The sequence below is a fragment of the Schistocerca americana genome, chromosome 9 (genome assembly GCF_021461395.2).
Source record: "Schistocerca americana isolate TAMUIC-IGC-003095 chromosome 9, iqSchAmer2.1, whole genome shotgun sequence".
Classification (NCBI taxonomy): Eukaryota; Metazoa; Arthropoda; class Insecta; order Orthoptera; family Acrididae; genus Schistocerca; species Schistocerca americana.
Genome location: NC_060127.1, coordinates 160825143 through 160843520, shown reverse-complemented (window position 1 = coordinate 160843520; position 18378 = coordinate 160825143). Strand labels below are relative to the sequence as shown.

General features: G+C 42.8%; 1 protein-coding gene across 3 annotated transcripts in view; it reads right to left on the bottom strand.

The window, feature by feature from the left end:
• Window positions 1-18378, bottom strand: part of LOC124551103 — a 214512-nt gene that overhangs the window by 147517 nt on the left and 48617 nt on the right. For all 3 annotated transcript variants that reach the window (XM_047126034.1, XM_047126036.1, XM_047126035.1), the window contains exon 3: window positions 1367-1759. In XM_047126034.1, the coding sequence (XP_046981990.1) occupies window positions 1367-1759 (393 nt within the window). The remainder of the gene's footprint in view (window positions 1-1366; window positions 1760-18378) is intronic.

Below are 18378 nucleotides of genomic sequence, written 5' to 3'. Positions count from 1 at the left end.
GGTCATGAGCACTTTCAAACATGACGGCTCCTTTCTGCCATTCTGTCAAGTATCCATGTTGATCGAACTTGCTATACTGATTCCACACAAACAACTGAAATATGTTCATGTCACTGACATGACTTTTGTCAGAGATAGAGGATCACATGATCAGGTGGTACCAGTCCAACATCTATAGAGTGACCAGTGTGGGTTCTTTTAACATTGTACACAGACAAGAAAAAAAACTCCCAGATTTCCCACTTAAAAATACACTTTGTCCCACGTGAAAACATTCTATACCCAAATTTATCAATCCTCTGAAAGGTAAAGGTTTCATACACCAGTGTAGAACTTCTCAGCTTTAGGGAGAAAAAAAAAAAAAAAAAAAAAAAAAACCTTTTGGAATAGCTTTGGTGTGCGGCAACATGTATATTCTATATTTTTGTATTATGGAAGCATAAATATTAATTCCACACATGGTTACTTCTGGAGCACTGAAATCAAAACTACACTGCTCTTTTGTCAGCCAGTCACTGCTCAAGTCACATGATCTTGCAGTCAATGACAGCAGAATATAGGACACAAATGTGATGAGTCAGCCAATAACAACATGACTTAGTAGCCCAATCACACAATTAGAAAAAGGTAATGGTTTAAATTAATATACATACAGCACAGTGACAAGAAATGCTAAGCTTGCACGTACAATATTTTAGTGTGTATAACCCTTTATAATATATCAAGCACAAATGAACCAGTAAAATTTTAAATAATGGCATAAATGGCTGGTTTTCTCGCCCCAAAATTTTTCTAAGTGGCTGGTCCTCAAAGTGTTAAGTTTTTAATGAGAGTCAAATGCTGCATGATTGTCACATATAACCTAATTCATCTTGTGTAAAAGGAAATTTACTTTGAAAATAACATTTCTGAAACCACCATTTACAGTAGTTTCCTGTGAACTGTTAGAAATGTAAACAGTTGTGACATCATACTCATCAAAAGCAGTTTTGTTGTTACAAAGTATTGCATAGTCTCCATCCTACAGCCTTCGACAGGTTCGTCTGTGTTTGCACAGTGTATTGTTTTTCAAATGGCACATTTTTTCGCAACTACATTTTTATTATGGTGCAGCGGACTAACGTAAAATTCTTTGTTAAAGTACCAGTTCTTACCAGTCAAAACTACAAAAATTTATCTGAAAACTAAAACAATGAAAAATACTCAGAATCCAAAAAAATTTCTGGGTTTTTCCTGGATGAAAAATTCTAATGAAAATAAAATTATGGCCTAAGCTGTACTCACTGTGGTATTGACAAGGAGATGACGGTTGGGAAGCTTGGCCTAAAAAAAATTCTTTGAGAGTCCAAATTGGCTGGAATGGTACCTTGTCGAGAAACGGCTGCCCCTGGCACTGTAGATACCGTCGAGGCCTGGTATCATACTGTAGCTGGGTGTGTATCCTGGAGGACTCCACTGTGAGCCGCCACCAGAGTATCTGTTGCTCGGATAATGGACGAAGCCTGGAGAGCCAGTGTACACTTGTTGGTGCCCATCGTAAGTGCTACCACCTGACGATGATGGGTAGCCTCCATGACGTCCATAATCCCCAGGAGATCTGGGGTATCCAGCTGGATAGTTTTGATATCCTGGGTAGCCCTGTTGGTAGCCAGGATATCTGGCCTCATGTGTCAATTTACTGGTGCCTGGTGGCTGACCGAAATAATTGCGGTTGTACGGAGGCTTCTGTGGGTAGTCTGCAGGTTTGCTTCCAGTGCCACTGGAACAAAGAAACGTATTCTGCTATATCAACAAAAATAATCGGTTTTTGAAAATATAATTTAATTGCATTGATGAAAAACATCACCAAGTGGCAGCAGGAGAACACATATATAAAAGCTATTATGTATGTAAACTTTCAGAGTCAGTGGCTCCTTCTTCTAGCACTAGGGTTGAAGGGAAAGGAAGAGAGGTGAAGTAAAAGGTCTGTTGAGGTTTAGGGAAAGGGGCAGAGTTCAGAAAAGTCACCCAGAACCCTGGGTCAGAGGAGACTTCCCAGAAAGGATGAGAAGGAAAGACTGTACTGAACAAGATTCGAAAACCAGAGAGTTTACAGGTGGAAGGTAGGTTGATATGCAAGGCAGAGATTACTGCTAGAACACTGTGCATGAGCAGAAAGCTAAGTACATTGTATATGATAGAGGTGGAGAGAGATAGCAAAAAAAAAAGACAGGTCAGGAAATGAAAGATGTAGAAAACTAAAAGGGAATGAAGGAAGGAATAGTTACTGTGAAGAAATACTGAGACCAAAGAAAGTAACCTAAATTATGACCAGATGGTTGGCGAGAACTAAGTACATGGTGTAGTGCCAGTTCCCACATACAGAGTTCTGAAAAGCTGGTGTCTGGGGAAAGAATACAGATGTCCCGTGTGATGAAACAGGAACTGAGCTCACAACTGTCACAGTGTAGAGCACGCTCTGCAACAGGATATTGAGTGTTGGCAGTCTACACCCTCTGCCTATGCCTATTTATCCTAACTGATAACTTTACAGTGGGCTCACCGATGTAAAAAGCCGAACAGTGTTTACATAACAGCTGGTACATGGCATATGTCATTTCACAGGTGTCTCTCCCTTTGACAGTATATGTTTTGCCAGTTACAGGGCTGATATAGGTGATGGTAGGAGGGTGTATAGCACAAGTTTGGCAGCGGGAATGATCACAGGGGTAGGAGCCATAGGGTAGGGAGATGGTGGTAGAAAGGGAATAGGGACTGACAAGGATATTGCGGAGATTGGGAGGGCAACAAAAAGCTATTCTAGGTGTGGTGTGCAAAATGTCGGACAGAATGGATCTCATTTCAGGGATCGATTTTAGGAAGTTGTGCCCTTGTCAAAGTAGCTAATTAATACTGAGTGACCAGTGGTGTGCTGTGAAGCTGTTTTTTGGAGGCATCAACTGTATCAGTATTGGATGTGATGGCCTGGGAAATCTGCTTTTGAACTAGGTTGGTGGATAATTACGTCCAGCAAAAAGCTTTGGTGAAAAGAAAAGTGGTGTGGGATTTGGGACAGGATTACATGAAATTTAATTGGGAGAATGTATTTAGAGAGTCCAGGAGTTTTAACAGGTCAGCCTCACAATGAGACATTTCGCCCTATGGACTCAGGTGAGGCTGACTGTTAAAACTCCTGGAATCTCTAAATACATTCCCCCAATTAAATTTTGCCTGCTCTTTGTCCGAATCCCATGCCATTTTCCTTTGTGTTGATCTCATCCTCACCAAAGGCCAGCTACTCACTTTTTTTCACATTAAACCTACTAATAAGCAACAGTACTTACATCTTGACAGTTGGCATACTTTCCATGTCAAAAGTTCCCTCCCATACAGCCTTGGCATTCAAGGCTAATGTATTTGTTCAGGTGCAGACTCTTTACACCAATACACCACCATTCTCACCTCAGGTTTCACTGGACATAATTACCCCACCAGTCTAGTTCTAAAGCAGATTTCCTGGGTCATCACATCCAATCCTGGTACTGCTGATCCCCACAAAACACAGCTTAAGAGTACACCACCTGTCACTCAGTATTATCCTCACCTTGACTGTAGTAATTAGCTACTTTGACAAGGCCATGATGTCCTAAAATCATGCCCTAAAATGAGGTCCACTTTGTGTGATGTTTTGCCCACCACACCTAGAATAGATTTTTATCGCTCTCCCAATCTCTGCAAGATCCTTTACAGATCCTGTGCTCCTTCTGCACCCACCTCCCTACCCTACAGCCCTGTGACTGCCCCACTGCAAGGTGCCCTATGCACCCCCCTATCACCCACAACCTATAACAAGCCCTGTAACTAACCAAACATATACTATCAAATGAATGGCCATCTGCGAAATGATACATGTTATATATCAGCTGTTATGTAAACACTGTTTGGCCTTTTACATTGGTATGACTACTGCCAAGATATCAGTTGAGATGAATGGGCATATGCAGTGGGTGTGCACTGGCAACACACAATAACCTGTTGCACAGCATCGGTGCCTATTTCAGCACATGTGCCATCAGGATTCTTCCCCCAGACAACAATTTCTCAGAACTCCATAGGTGGATACTGGCACTACAACATGCCCTTGGTTCTTTCCACCCACCTGGCCTTAAGTTATGGTAGTTTCCTTGTTTTCAGCATTTCTTCACAGTAACTATTACTTTCTTCACTTCCTTTTAGTTTTCTACATCTTTCATTTTCTGACCTGTCTATTTTCTGCCACCTGCTCTCACCTCTATCACATACAACGCACTTAGCTTTTTGCTCTCATTAACTCTTGCATGATGTTTTGGCTGTATTCTCTTTCTTGTATATTACCACCATCTTGTCACCTTTAAGCTCTCATGTTTTCAAATCTCATCCGTTGCAGTCCCCAATAATCAGTCTTTCCTTCTCATCCTGTCTGGTAAGTCCCCTGACCCAGGGTTCTGGGTGACCTTTCTGAATTCAACCCCTTTTCCTAAAACTCACCTCTCTTCCTTCCCCTTCAACTCCTCTGCCAGAAGAAGGAGCCACTGGCTCCGAAAGCCTTCATATGTAATACCTTTTATGTGTTTTTCCTCCTGCCACCGTTTGGTATGTAGATATTCTGCTATATAGCTGTTCCATTCGCTTTTACTAATTTTACAATACTGCTTTTAAGTAATGTAAGTGAAACAGTAGCAAACAAACAATACCTAAACTTTACAAAGGGTTGTTCACAGTACTTTTTCATGATATAGTGCAGGTGTTTGCAATGCACCTCCATATCACGTTAGAAGCAGTCAATGAGAGGATAGTAAGTGGTTCCCAATTAACAGCTGTTTTTTTTTAATGGTATCATCCAAAATACAAGTCTGGCTTGTGGTGACAAAATTATGCAGCTTAATCATACTTTGTGAACAGTCCATTCTTCAGTTTCTGTTTCTGCTACTTACAGGATTTCTTGTATTGATATATACAGCACTTTGCCCTGTCTGCGATGAACTATTTTTAACAATTGTCTCTCAAAAGCAGAACTGCCGAGTGATGACAGACACATCTGTAGCACATCCTGATGTTAAGGTTAGTTTGGAAAGTAAAAATATAGTTTTGTGTTGGCAAAGCCAACAAATGTAAATGCGGATCCTACAGGGTGTTCAAAAAGTCTCTCCGCAGTGCCGTACGATTGTTAGCCGCGCGTGCCGCATGCTGCAGTGAATATACCAAAATGAAACTCATTGAAATACAAGTTATTAATTTATTGAATATTCATTTTTACTTACAAATTTTCACATTAAATGTAGAAAGTGTCCCTCCTGTTGTTGAATACACAATTCAATTTGTCTAATCATATTTCCAAACCCAAGCTGTAACATTTCTGTAACAGAAGCATTGAAAGCAGATATTGCAGTTTTCACTTCAATGGATTTTGGGCGGTTTTTATAGACATTTGCTTTCGATACACCCCAGAAGATAAAGTCAGGTGGTGTTAGGTCAGGCGATCGTGGAGGGCAAAGTCCCTGTGAAATTATGGAATCACCAAAAACATCAGCAAGTAGTGTCATTGAAACGCACGCCGTATGTGTGGCTGCACCACCTTGTTGAAAATAACCATTCAATATTTCACTTAACACAAGTTCTCCTATGAATGGGTACAGAATATCACTGAAGTATCATTCTGCGCTTATTGTTTTGTTGAAAAACCCAGGCAGGTGAACAATCATATGGCACGCACGGCTAACAATCATACGGCACTGCAACAAGACTTTTTGAACACACAGTAGGAAGTGATTAGGTGTTTATATGGTCTTTCCCATGCAAATGAAGTGTTTTCTTCAAAAATTATATTTGATCACACTCTAGCACCCAGTATGTTAAGGAAGTTGTTGCATGTCATACTTACTATTTCTCCTGTGATTGAAACAAAAAGCATCATTACATCATTAGCTTTACAAATCATCTATTCCCATGACCTCTTGTGATGGGCATTAAACATAGATTTCAAGGTTAGAATGTGGACAGCCCCTCATAAAGTTTCACCAAAATTAGTTTGCACAGGGTGCTCTTAAGGCTACAGGAAGTGTTCCTCACATCTTACAGCCAGTGTATACTGAATACAGGGGTTTCAAGCTGATATGATGCTACAGAAAAATGCTCAACATTGTATGTGTAGATCAATCAATTATGAAAAGACACTGAAATCAATCTTCAGACTCAGTTAACATCCCAAGAGTAAAACATAGGAGAGATTCAGCGATGATTTTGGCAGTCTTATCACACTATTCCATGGGACCCATGGTTACTCTGCATCGTTGTGTTACTGCCAAGGATTATATGACCACTTTATCAGGTCCTTCCCACGGTACAGTATTTGTTTCCCAATGGCGAGCTGTGTTCCGAGATGACAGAGCTCCTATTCACGCTGCTCACATCATTCAGGACTGGTTCCGTGAGCATGAGGGTGAATTTTCACCTCTCCCTGGTCACCACTGTCACCAGCATCACTGAGCATTTGTGGTCTACTTTGGAGAGAATGGTGCATGATCACTATCCACCTCCATCATTCATCCCAGAACTTGTTACTATTTTGGAGGACAAATCATACAAGATTCCCTTGAAAACATACAGCAACTGTATTTATGCATTCTGTGATGACGGGAAGCTGTTTCAAATGCCAATGCTTTTCCTACATAGTATTAGGTGTGTAAGGTGTTGTGTTCTTGATGTTTTGATACACACATCAAAAACAGTTTTGCATCACCTCACTTCCGAGAGTTCCAGAACCTGTACAGAAAATTGGAACAGAGGTCAACATAAACATCATTTCCGCCCTTTCTATTGCTCATGAAAACCACACATTGGATGTTGTACCACCATACAGTGAGACCTTCAGAGGTCGAGATTGCTGTACACACCGTTAGTTCTAATACCCAGTAGCACGTCCTCTTGCATTGATGCATGCCTGTATTCATCGTGGCAAGCTATCCACAAGCTATCAAGGCACTCTTCGTCCAGTTTGTCCCACTCCTCAATGGTATTTGACACAGATCCCTCAGAGCCTCGCCAATGTGCTACCATTATGGTTGCACTATCAGTCGCAGGATGGCACTCACGTATTGTACAGCCATTACTGCCTTTATCAGTCAGCCCACATAATGCCACTCAAAAACTGCAGGGAACCTCTACCTTGCTGCACTCACTGGATAGTGTGTCTAAGGCATTCAACCTGACCGAATTGCCTCCGAACACATCTCTGACGATAGTCTGGTTGAAGGTATACGTGACACTCATTGGTGGAGTAAACGTGGTGCCAATCCTGAGTGGTCCATTTGGCATGTTGTTGGGCCCATCTGTACCATGCTGCATGGTGTTGTGGTAGCAAAGATGGACCTCGCCATGGACGTCAGGAGTGAAGTTGCGCATCATGCAGTCTATTGCGCACCGTTTGAGTCACAACACAACATCCTTTGACTGCACAAAAAACATTATCCAACATGGTTGCATTGCTGTCAGGGTTCCTCCGAACCATAATCCGTAGGTAGTGGTCATCCTCTGCAGTAGTAGCCCTTGGGCGGCCTGAGCGAGCCATGTCGTCGACAGTTCCTGTCTCTGTATCTCCTCCTTGTCTGAACAACATCGCTTTGGTTCACTCCGAGACACCTGGACACTTCCCTTGTTGAGAGCCCTTTCTGGCACAAAGCAACAATGTGGATGTGATTGAACCACAGTGTTCACTGTCTAAGCATGGTTGACCTAGAGACAACATGAGCCGTGTACCTCCTTCCTGGTGGAATGACGGGAACTGATCGGCTGTCGGACCCCCTCCGTCTAATAGGTGCTGCTCGTGCACGGTTGTTTACATCTATGGATGGGTTTGGTGACATCTCTGAACAGTCAAAGAAACTGTGTCTGTGATACAATATCCACAATCAACGTCTATCTTCAGGAGTTCTGCGAACCGGGGTGATGCAAAACTTTTTTTTATATGTGTATTTTTGTCCACGTTCTGTACAATAAGCCAACGGCTTTGCTGCAGTGGTAACGCCAGTTCCCATCAGATCACCACAGTTAAGTGCTGTCGGGCTGGGCTAGCACTTGGATGGGTGACCATCCGGTCTGCCGAGTGCTGTTGGCAAGCGGGGTGCACTCAGACCTTTTGAAACAAGCTGAGAAGCTACTTGATTGAGACGTAGTGGCTCCGGTCTCGTAAACTGACATACGGCCGGGAGAGCGGTGTGCTGACCACATGCCCCTCCATATCCGCATCCAGTGACACCTGTGGGCTGAGGATGACACGGCAGCCACTCAGTACCATTGGGCCTAACAAGGCCTGTTCGGACAGAGAGTTTCTGTACCAACAATCACTGCCAGACACAGGACCAGGCTGAAGAGAACACAAGCCCAAGAGTGGAAAGTAAACTTAGCATTACTGTTGTCAACAGCAAGTGAAGTCATACAGCATGAACGGCTGGAAGACCCAAAGGGAATATTCGGCCACTTGAATTGGAAAGGTAGTTGTTTTCTATCCTTCACACTGGTAGGGACCTTTCCTGTGCAAAGTGTGAGTGTTACATGTTGTTTAAATGTAACTGTTAAGTGTAGGTCACTGTAATGGGTTTGTGTATAGTGTGGTGTCATGTATGTGTTGGATGATGATGGCAGGAGGGAGACTGTGAAGCCCACTGCCAACAGACAACCCACTCCTATCGAATAGCCGAATAGCACCACGGGAGCCCCTGAGCTTAACATCCACATCTGAAGGGTGGATCACCATCAACAGTGTCGTATGTCCTCACTTAATGAGACATTGCGTAGGTGTTCGAAATTTAATCGAGGACACTGGCACAATGACTGCTGAACGAGGTCTTGAAGCCACCACCCCTCCTGTCCCTTCTTGGTCCCATCTGCCTTGAAGTACTGTGAGTGAATAGAACAAATCTGTTTCCAAACAAGATCCACAGAACATACTGTCAACATCTGAACTGTTGGGCATATTCAGTGCTATGCAGATACAAGGATAAACAAGGACAAGAAATCAAGCAAACTGCAATTAACATGTAGTGAGCCATTGAAGACCACATGTCCCTTATATCAAAATATACATAAAATATCTCTGAACAACCTCAGAAACTTTTTTACAGCATTTCAGGTTTACCCTGTATAGAGTCAATATGGATTCTGCCAACAGAGGTCTTGGGAAACACTATTCACTGTGTTCACATAACTTACAAGAATGCAGCCAAATAATATGATCAAAAACTGCCAATATTGCAATAGGACCACACCTTGTCATTTTCAAAGAAAAATGCAGCAAGTAAAGATTGTGCAACAGAATGGAAAACCTCAGTTAAAATAATGTTCCAACCTTTGGCAAAGCTGTGCACTATATTGCACAACGTGTTGGCCTAGCTCTTGTTCATGAGAGGATCCATTACTCATCAACAGTCAGCTTTTCTTTCCAAAGAATTGTTTTGGCTTCATTTATTGATAGCTACTAAAATTTCAGCTCTTTCTTGGGATTGGCTGGGTGATGTTTCAGGGTCATAGTCTGACTAAAATTTTCATTCTTTAACTGCTTAGCATTTGGCATAGTCTGAATGTTTCAATGGCTCACAGTCTAATACTACCAATTGACATCCTGTAATAGATCTCGCCAAGAAAGCTTCTGACGACACAGCTTTATCCACATTAGGGAATGATTTAAATTTTGCGCTGATTCCCAAGCGTTTGCCCGGTTGGCCGTGCGGTCTAACGCTTGGTCCCCAGCACAAATCCACCCGGCGGACTTGCGTTGAGGTCCAGTGAACTGGCCAGCATGGTTTTTAGGCGGTTTTCCATCTGCCTCAGCGAATGCGGGCTGGCTCCCCTTATTCCACCTCAGTTACACTATGTCGGCGATTGCTGCGCAAACAAGTTCTCCACTCTACCACGCAAACATAGGGGTTACAACCGTCTGGTGTGAGATGTTTCCGGGGGGAGGGGGGGGGGGGGGGGGGGGCACCAGGGGTCGAACTGCACAATAACACTGGGTTTGATGTGGGGCGGCGGAGGGGTTAAGTGGACTGCGGTAGTCGTCGTGGGGTTGTGGACCACTGCAGCTGCGGCAGGGACGGAGCCTCTCCATCATTTTTAGGTCCACAGTTAACATACAATACGATACATACAATCAGCTCTTACTGTGAAGTTTCCCCTAGGTTGGTTATATGGCCTTCTGAAGAGTCACAAGGAAAGTGTTCCTCTTATTCCGACTGTAAGTAATATTGGTGCTATGACATATCATGTAACAAAGCACCTGCTGAGAACACTAGTAGGTCAGTTTGAGTATCACATTATGAGCTCGGTGGAATTCTTACGACAATTAGAGGGAATGCATTTGAATGATTGTGATATTCTACTAAGTTTTGATGTGGTCTGTCTCTTCACTCGTATTTGTCTGCTTCGTTACAGTTGATTGAAGTTAGCTTTGGTGTCAAATTAATGAACCCATTTCGACATGTGTTCACTTCCACTTACTTTTTATTCTATGACCAGCACTATGAGTAGACAGATAAGAGTTTTGATGGGAAGCCCCTATCACCAATTTGTTTATGGAAGGTTTCAAGGAGTTGGCAACCTTGAAACCTATGTGTTTTTTTCAGATACATACGTGACACTTTTGTTGTGCACAGTGAGAATTTTAAAAATACTTGAATTCAGCCCAGCTGAATATTCATTTCATGATGGAGGGGAAAAGGATGAATACTTTCCCTTCCTTGATTTGTTGGTCTGATGGTACATCAGGAAATTTCATATATAGGAAGCCTACTCACACTGCTTGTACCTATAGGCTAATGGTTGTCACCATCTGGCTCAGTGTGAAGTGGGTACTTTGTACCTAAATTAAAAGGCCCCACTTCATCTCAGACCCCGAGAGTTTGTCAGCTGAGTTAGCCCATCTTGAGGTCACTTTTCATCAGATTGGTTATAGTGAAAGACAGATCGGAGTGCATTGTGCTACTGACCAACCATGTACTGCGTGAGTGATGATAATATGCAGGGAGAATTTCCAACAGGATTGGGTGTCTGACATATTCCTCGTATGTGTGGTATGTCACATACTGGTTACACTATTAGGACTGGCGTACTGAGCATAAGCATCATACATTCTCACAAACCAAATGAGGTGGCACAGTGGTTAGCACACTGGGCTCGCATTCGGGAGGATGACGGTTCAATCCCGTGTCCGGCCATCCTGATTTAGGTTTTCCGTGATTTCCCTAAATCGCTCCAGGCAAATGCCAGGATGGTTCCTTTGAAAGGGCGTGGCCGACTTCCTTCCCCATCCTCCCCTAGTTCCTATGAGACCGATGACCTCACTGTTTGGTCTCCTCCCCCAAATAACCCAACCTCATGCTTACAACAGCTGAGCGAAACTGCTTTTGTAGAACATTGTCTTGGCATTGACCATCCTAGGAATACAACAACACTGAGATTCTGGAATGCACTTCCAGCTATTGGGAAAGTGTTAATAAGATAGTAGGTGAAATTAAATGAGCAAGTAATGATGGAGGCTTTTGGCTAAATTCTGGATGGAACACTACTCTCTCCTTTGTCAAAAAACAGAGGGGCAGCATTAATGCCACCTCACCCATTGGTTATTAACTTTCACTATTGATAACTTCTGACACTGGTCATTGTTGGTTGTGTGGTGATGCTTGTGTTTAGAGAGAGAGAGAGATTTTAAATTTCCTTAGACAATGCTTACTTGCTGCAGTTTTGCCTTGAAAATGACAGGGTGTGTACTTCTTGTAATATCGGTAGTAATCGACAACATCACCTGGCCACATTCCTGTAAGTTATTTGAACTTTGTATACACTGGGAGAAACTAAGGTCTCACTCAGTTCATTGTGTTTGCCCATAACATTCAGAAGGCTGAGCAGATATGGCACCCAGGTAGATGTGTTGTTTGCTTCCCAAAGGCATTTGATACTGTTCCCACCATTGCTTAGTGAATAAAATACAGAATTCATGGAAGACAGGCCATCTCTGCAATTGTATCCAGGACTTTCTAGCAGATAGAACTCAATACGCCATGTTCAAAAAGGCAACATCGTCATTTGTAAAGGTACCATCATTCACACCCTTAGTGACTGTAAAACTAATGGTGTGCTGTTCACTATATAAAAAGTGATTTCAATGAATGGTTCCAGACAGCAAAATGAAGTTTTCTATATATGGTGGTATGTAATTTTCATGTATCATTAATCCTCTTAGCTCTTGCATCAACAAAGATACAGATGTAAGAGATGAATGTAGAAAGAAGCATCGCCAGCATCAAGTGGAATTACCTTATAAAACTATTGATGAAATGTTTTTGGGTTACCAGCTGAAACCTAAGAAAATACAACTCACCCATAAAAGAAGTTGCTTACAAAACACTCGTTGACTGATTTTTGAGTTTTGCTTGCTTATCGTACTGGAACAGTTACAAAATAGGATTAATAGCAGAGACACACAGGAGTTCAGAAATATGTAAATACTCTTTGATAGTTAATATCTTTGGAACAAATGGCATATTGTTGCAATTTTGCACAGTAACAACATACATTGTTTCCTCACCAGTTCTTGGCACTCGTTTTCCAGCACATGACAGTGCAGCACTGAAGGAAGTAAGATTGTCATCTGAGCAACGCAAGGCTGTTTTGAAGTGGTACTGGAAGTACGAAAACATGAGGGAGGGACAATAGTAATGGCGTAATGTTTACAGAACTCAACCACCAACTCATACAACAATTTATCATATTTGTAATAAATATGAAGCCAACAGCACTGATCAGAATGTGTACAAGGAAAGGTCTGGCCAACCAAATTCATCAAAATGCCAAGCTTGCAGCGTAGCTGTGTTGCAACATTTTATTAGGTCACCTCAAAAATCTGAGACGCAGGGTGTACATGAAAGGGTGTAACAAATTCTGAAGGCTGCAAAGAGGAAAGTGTACATTCCAGGATTGCTGCAGACTATGAACAAGGACGACCCAGGTTGAAGAATGGAGTTGAATGCATGTTTTGTGAAGGGTGAACAGTTTGCAGAGACGGTTATCTGTTGGCGAGGTGCAATTCAAGCTGAATGGTGCAGTAACACATCACAACTGCATGTACTGGGCTCCTGAAAATCCTCACACTCACATGGGCAAACATGTTAATTTACCGGGAGTTAATGTCTGCTGTGGTCTGTAAATGCACAGTTTGATTGGCCCATTCTTCTTTGAAGGTGCTGTTACTGGTGAGACGTATTTTCATGTGCTGCAAACATCGATTTTACCTGCCATCCGAGAGGTGTTTGGGAATGAAAGATTTTACCTACAACAAGATGGTACTCCACCTCTAAACCAGAGGTCAGAGCCTACTTGGTTGAAAATCTAAGTGTACAACAGATAGTTCAAACAGAATCTGTTGACTGCCCACTGCAGTCTACAGACCTTACACCTCTTGACTTCTACCTATGAGGCACCTTAAAAGTTAAGTTTATCAACAGAAGCCAACTACACTGAATGAGCTACAAGAAAGCATTGAGGCATCCTGTGCGGCTATCGCACCGGCAACATAGACAGCCCTAGTTCGGTAAACAGGTCAACAGCATCGATGTTATTTGGCTGCCAATGGGGGTCACTTTGAACACATAATATAACTTTCACACAATTGTAACTACTGTTCAGCTAAATTTAAGGATGGAGGGTTCATGCAAATATCAAAATCAAACCTGTATTTAAAAAGTTGTTAAGATGTCTAAATCCAACATTATTGTAGAAAAGTGTTTCATGTAATTTGCAATGATAACTGTTAATATTTCAGTATGTTTATTATTCTGGATAGAGTGTAGCAAATTGTAGATCAAAATGTTGTAATCTGTTTTGAAAAACTAATGAGATTTTTAATTGCAAACTTTTGGCAAGATCAATGTGTAGTAGTATTTAATAGATAAGAAAATAAACCAACCCAACTCCCCAGGAGTCGGAACTCCTGCACAAATAACAAAAGATTAATTATAATAATTATTAATGAATAAAAAGGAAGCATGGCTGTGTAAAACATGCAGTTGCCTCGTGTTAATTAAAATGCAGCAGCTTCGTTATATAGCAGCAATACAAATGCAGCAAACAAGCAGTAGCTGCCTGCACGTACTGATAACAGCAGCGCCATACCTCACACATCCTGCTCATAACCGGAAGCTCGATGGGCGCAGCAGGAAGTAGCACGCAGATAAACCGCAATGGCGGCCCGGAAGCTGAGTTTTCCAGCGGACCGCGCTCTGTTGAAACTAGAGCGCGATCCACCAGGCGCCTCGTGCTGCGGCTAAGTCAAGTTCAAGGTCAGCCGCCAATATGGCGGCACACACAGCCATGCATGTAAATATCAAAATCAAACCTGTATTTAAAAAGTTGTTAGGACGTCTAAATCCAACATTATTGTAGAAAGGAGTTTCATGTAATTTGGCAATGATAACTGTAATATTTCAGTAAGTTTATTATTCTGGATAGAGTGTAACAAATTGTAGATCAAAATGTTGTAATCTGTTTTGAAAAACTAATGAGATTTTTAATTGCAAACTTCAAAATTACTGTTTGAAATAATGAATGACTTCAAATTTTGACTGGTAAAAGCTATATAAGCAATGACGGCAATAGCTGATCGAAGTTGGTTTCGAGTCGGTTCACTGTTAATGCCAACTTTGTGGTGCATATTAATAAGTTATTAAGTACATTTTCATTTCGGCCACATCATTTATTAGATTTTATTGATGTGACAAGTTGCTCCTAACATAGGAATAGCCCAGACTTTCTTTCAGATGGAGACAATTTGCAGCAATGAGATGCACACCTTAAATATGAACATTAAGAAACAGCAAGTTAGATATCCAGTTCGGTAGCCACAAAAGATGGTTTATATTTAAGATACTACGAGTTACTTAATTCAGACACTATGACAAGTGATTATGGGTGCCTACACTCCATGAAGGGTGAGGCAAGATGTTAGTTCCACATGCTTCACAAAATGACCATGATTGAAAAATGTCAAGGAAATTAGAATTCATTCGGAGCCTTAATGACAGTCCTTTCTCTCGTGTGGTATGGGCAGATGGAACACGAAAGGCTGAAAACACTGTTGGTATTCGACATACCCTCCACCCCACACATTAGAAAACATGAAATGGCCTTACGTGTGAGTACAACTGAAGACCATAATGCAGAGAAATCTGGAGGAGGAATTTAGCTCGCAGCGCATGTCAAATGGCAGATGATAATGATTCTGTTCCTGGTGACAAAAACAGAATTTTTGGACATCGAGATATGATCATACACTGGTGAATTCTTTGTCAGCATCTACTGCAAGGAGCTGAGGAGAGTGCTTCTCTTACACCAGTGGGATGACTCAAAGTCTGTAGGAGAGCATGGAACTCTACAATCATTGCTAGGTGACACACATAAGTGGGCACACTGCCTTGTCGCAGTGCTAGTCCCGCCTTGCCGTAGCGCCACACACCCCTCACTGGCCAGTTAATGCTCACAGCAGTGCTATAAGTACCTCCAAACTGTGGCCTCACTTTCAGTGCATTTGTCTTTACCACAACACATTCATTGTCCGTGCTGCATAGGGGATGTTTACCAAACAGAAATTTATGCCGGGGTGCCGCAGGGCTCCATTTTAGGTGTGGTGCTGAATATAGCAGACTTCCCAAAGTCGCCGCAAGTCGTCAACGCCGTGTACTCTAATGATACACGCAGTACGTGGCTAGTTGCTGTGCATCATTGACTGCAAGTTCTTGCACCAGCTTGAAGAATGGGCTATGAGCTAGAGTGCTGGTTTCAGTGCGGCCAAAAGCCAAGGCACGAGCCTGACCAAGTGTCGTCCACCAGTGGTTGCCAGTGTTGTGCCCTTTGGGCATCCAATTGAATGGATCAAAGACCAAATCCTCGAAATATGTAAGGGCCTTCTTACGTCAGAATCTCAGATGGAAGGAGCAAATTATTCATGTGCTTAAGCAAACAATACAGCAGCTTGACATGCTCTATTGGCTGCTAAATGAGAGGTCTCCTCTGTCAGTAAGTTGTGGTCTCTGTATCAACAGGCTGAGTATTCGGCCCATCGTGAAATACACCAGTAAGGTGTGAGGAAATGCAGCTGCTAGCCACATCAAGCGTCTATGTGCCCTCCAGAAAAAATCCTGCATGAAGTGTTCCATGTGCCCTACAACTTCCCAGTGCACTACCTCCATAACACGTCTGTCGAGCCCTATGTGCTTGAAAGGTGCCAACATGAGGCGACAAGACTGTACACCAAGCCCTGACTCTTTCAGAACCCCCTCATCCACCAACTAGAGAGGGACCAACGACCATGACAAATATAAGAGGCCAGTGACGCTGCTTCGATGGTAGGCAATACCTTCTGACGTTGAATTATACGTAGATCAGACTTGCACCCAGTGCAACACCAAACACACGAGATGCCAAACCACGTGTATCATCTCATGACTGCAGACGGCTATGACCTAGGGTTGATACTACGATAAGCTAGTTGTAGATTTACTGTCCAGACCAGATGACGTATGCCTGCCTGTACTGCTTCCAGTGGTGTATTTGCACTGCATTTGTATTGATAGCCATAACGCAACTTTGTTCATTGGTTTATGCTTCCCTACGTCTTGGCTCCTCTATAGATTACTCGCTGGACTTGTTTGTTTCTAGTGCCACCTTTACTTGTCCATTTGCTTGCTGGTTTCTTCCGTCTCCACTCCGTAATCTACTGTCAGAAGCACCAGGCTGGTAAGTCATCCTCAGCTGGTTCCTCGAGTCATTCCCAGTCTTTAGTCATATACCGGTCACAATAATTGGTGACGAAGTAAAAGGTTAGCAGCATTCTATGGACTCAAAACGCGTGGAACTCTTGGAACAACAACAGCCACTTCTACAGCAGCAGTTCCAACGGCAGTTCCAACAGAAGTTTCAACAGCAGTAGCAGCAGCAGCAGCAGCATAAAACAACAGCAGCAGCAGCAACAACAACAACAGCAGCAGCAGCAAACTAACTAGCTCCATCAAGATATTCAGCTTTTAAAGTGTCAGCTGCAGATTATCAGTACCCAACTAACAACAGCAGTAGTCACTTTCTAGGCACAGAGCTGTCTACCTGCGTTTCCACCTTTTACAGAGGCCAAAGAGTATCGGAACACGCCTCTACAGTGTGTGAAACACCATTTCTTCGCCATTCAGGTCACTGATGACGCTCCCCAATAGTCACGCTTCCTTTCTTGGGCTTCCCTGGAGACGTTTCCCTTGTTGAAGAAGTTGGTTCCTCTCTTAAATCCAGTCGCTCTCACATTCCCGGATGCAAAACCTCATACACAGACTTTATTTCGAGATGTAGTGGTCCATCTAGCTTGTAATCCAGAAGAACACATGTCAGTCCCCAGCTACACAAACCATCATTGGACGATATTTTCACAATCACCGCATTTTTTTTAATTTAAAATCGTGCAGGCAGCAAATGAGCACCTCATGGTTTGAGCACAGGTGACAGCAGTCCAGACATCCCATTGCGCCCCAAGAACACAAATTTCTTGTAAACCATTTACCAGACGGCAGCATCATGATCCATCAGCTTCAGATATGTCAATAGCCTTTGAACAATATATCACATATGACTGATGTGGGAAGCAGGGCCTTCCATCATGCCCAGACTGCTTCACAGCACACCTGTGTGTAAGCGTCTGGGTTGCTGGGCACACTGCACCCACTGCAGAAAAAATGGACGTCTCCCAATAATCGTACCCAGTTCTCCACAAGTGTCAAAGAGCAGTGCATGAACTTTGGGCAGTAATAGCCCCATACGATGCTTTTGTTATAAAGTTGTTTACCAATGTCTCAACTGCAAGCAAAGATGTCTGTCTCTAGATGAACACAGGAACTGTTGTTTCCTTGGTGAACCTCCAAACCTATGCCGCTTAAGCTCCCCAGAATTAGCCCCACCCTTGTTAGCGTAAAGTGACGGTTCAATTTCCTCTGGGATCAATTAATGGTCAACATACTCGACGAAAAGATCACTTGGCTAGTCACTCAGTCGGAAACGTTTTCGGTCTGGGCGCCTTCCCGTTGTTTGGATTTTCCAAGGGTGAGGTTGAGGTCGTCTGTGAGACAGTTCCCTTCCAATAACTGTATGACTTTTGTGCCACTTTTATACGTGGCCTGAAGTGCACCACAGATTTCCTGGTGCACATCTCCTTGCATCCAGATGTGTTGCCTGGATCCTGCTGAGTATGGCCCAATGCAGTCCACTTATGGACTGTCATTGAGCAGTCACTTGATCGACACCACGAGTCTTGAGGAGGCTGAACCAAATAAAACCAGC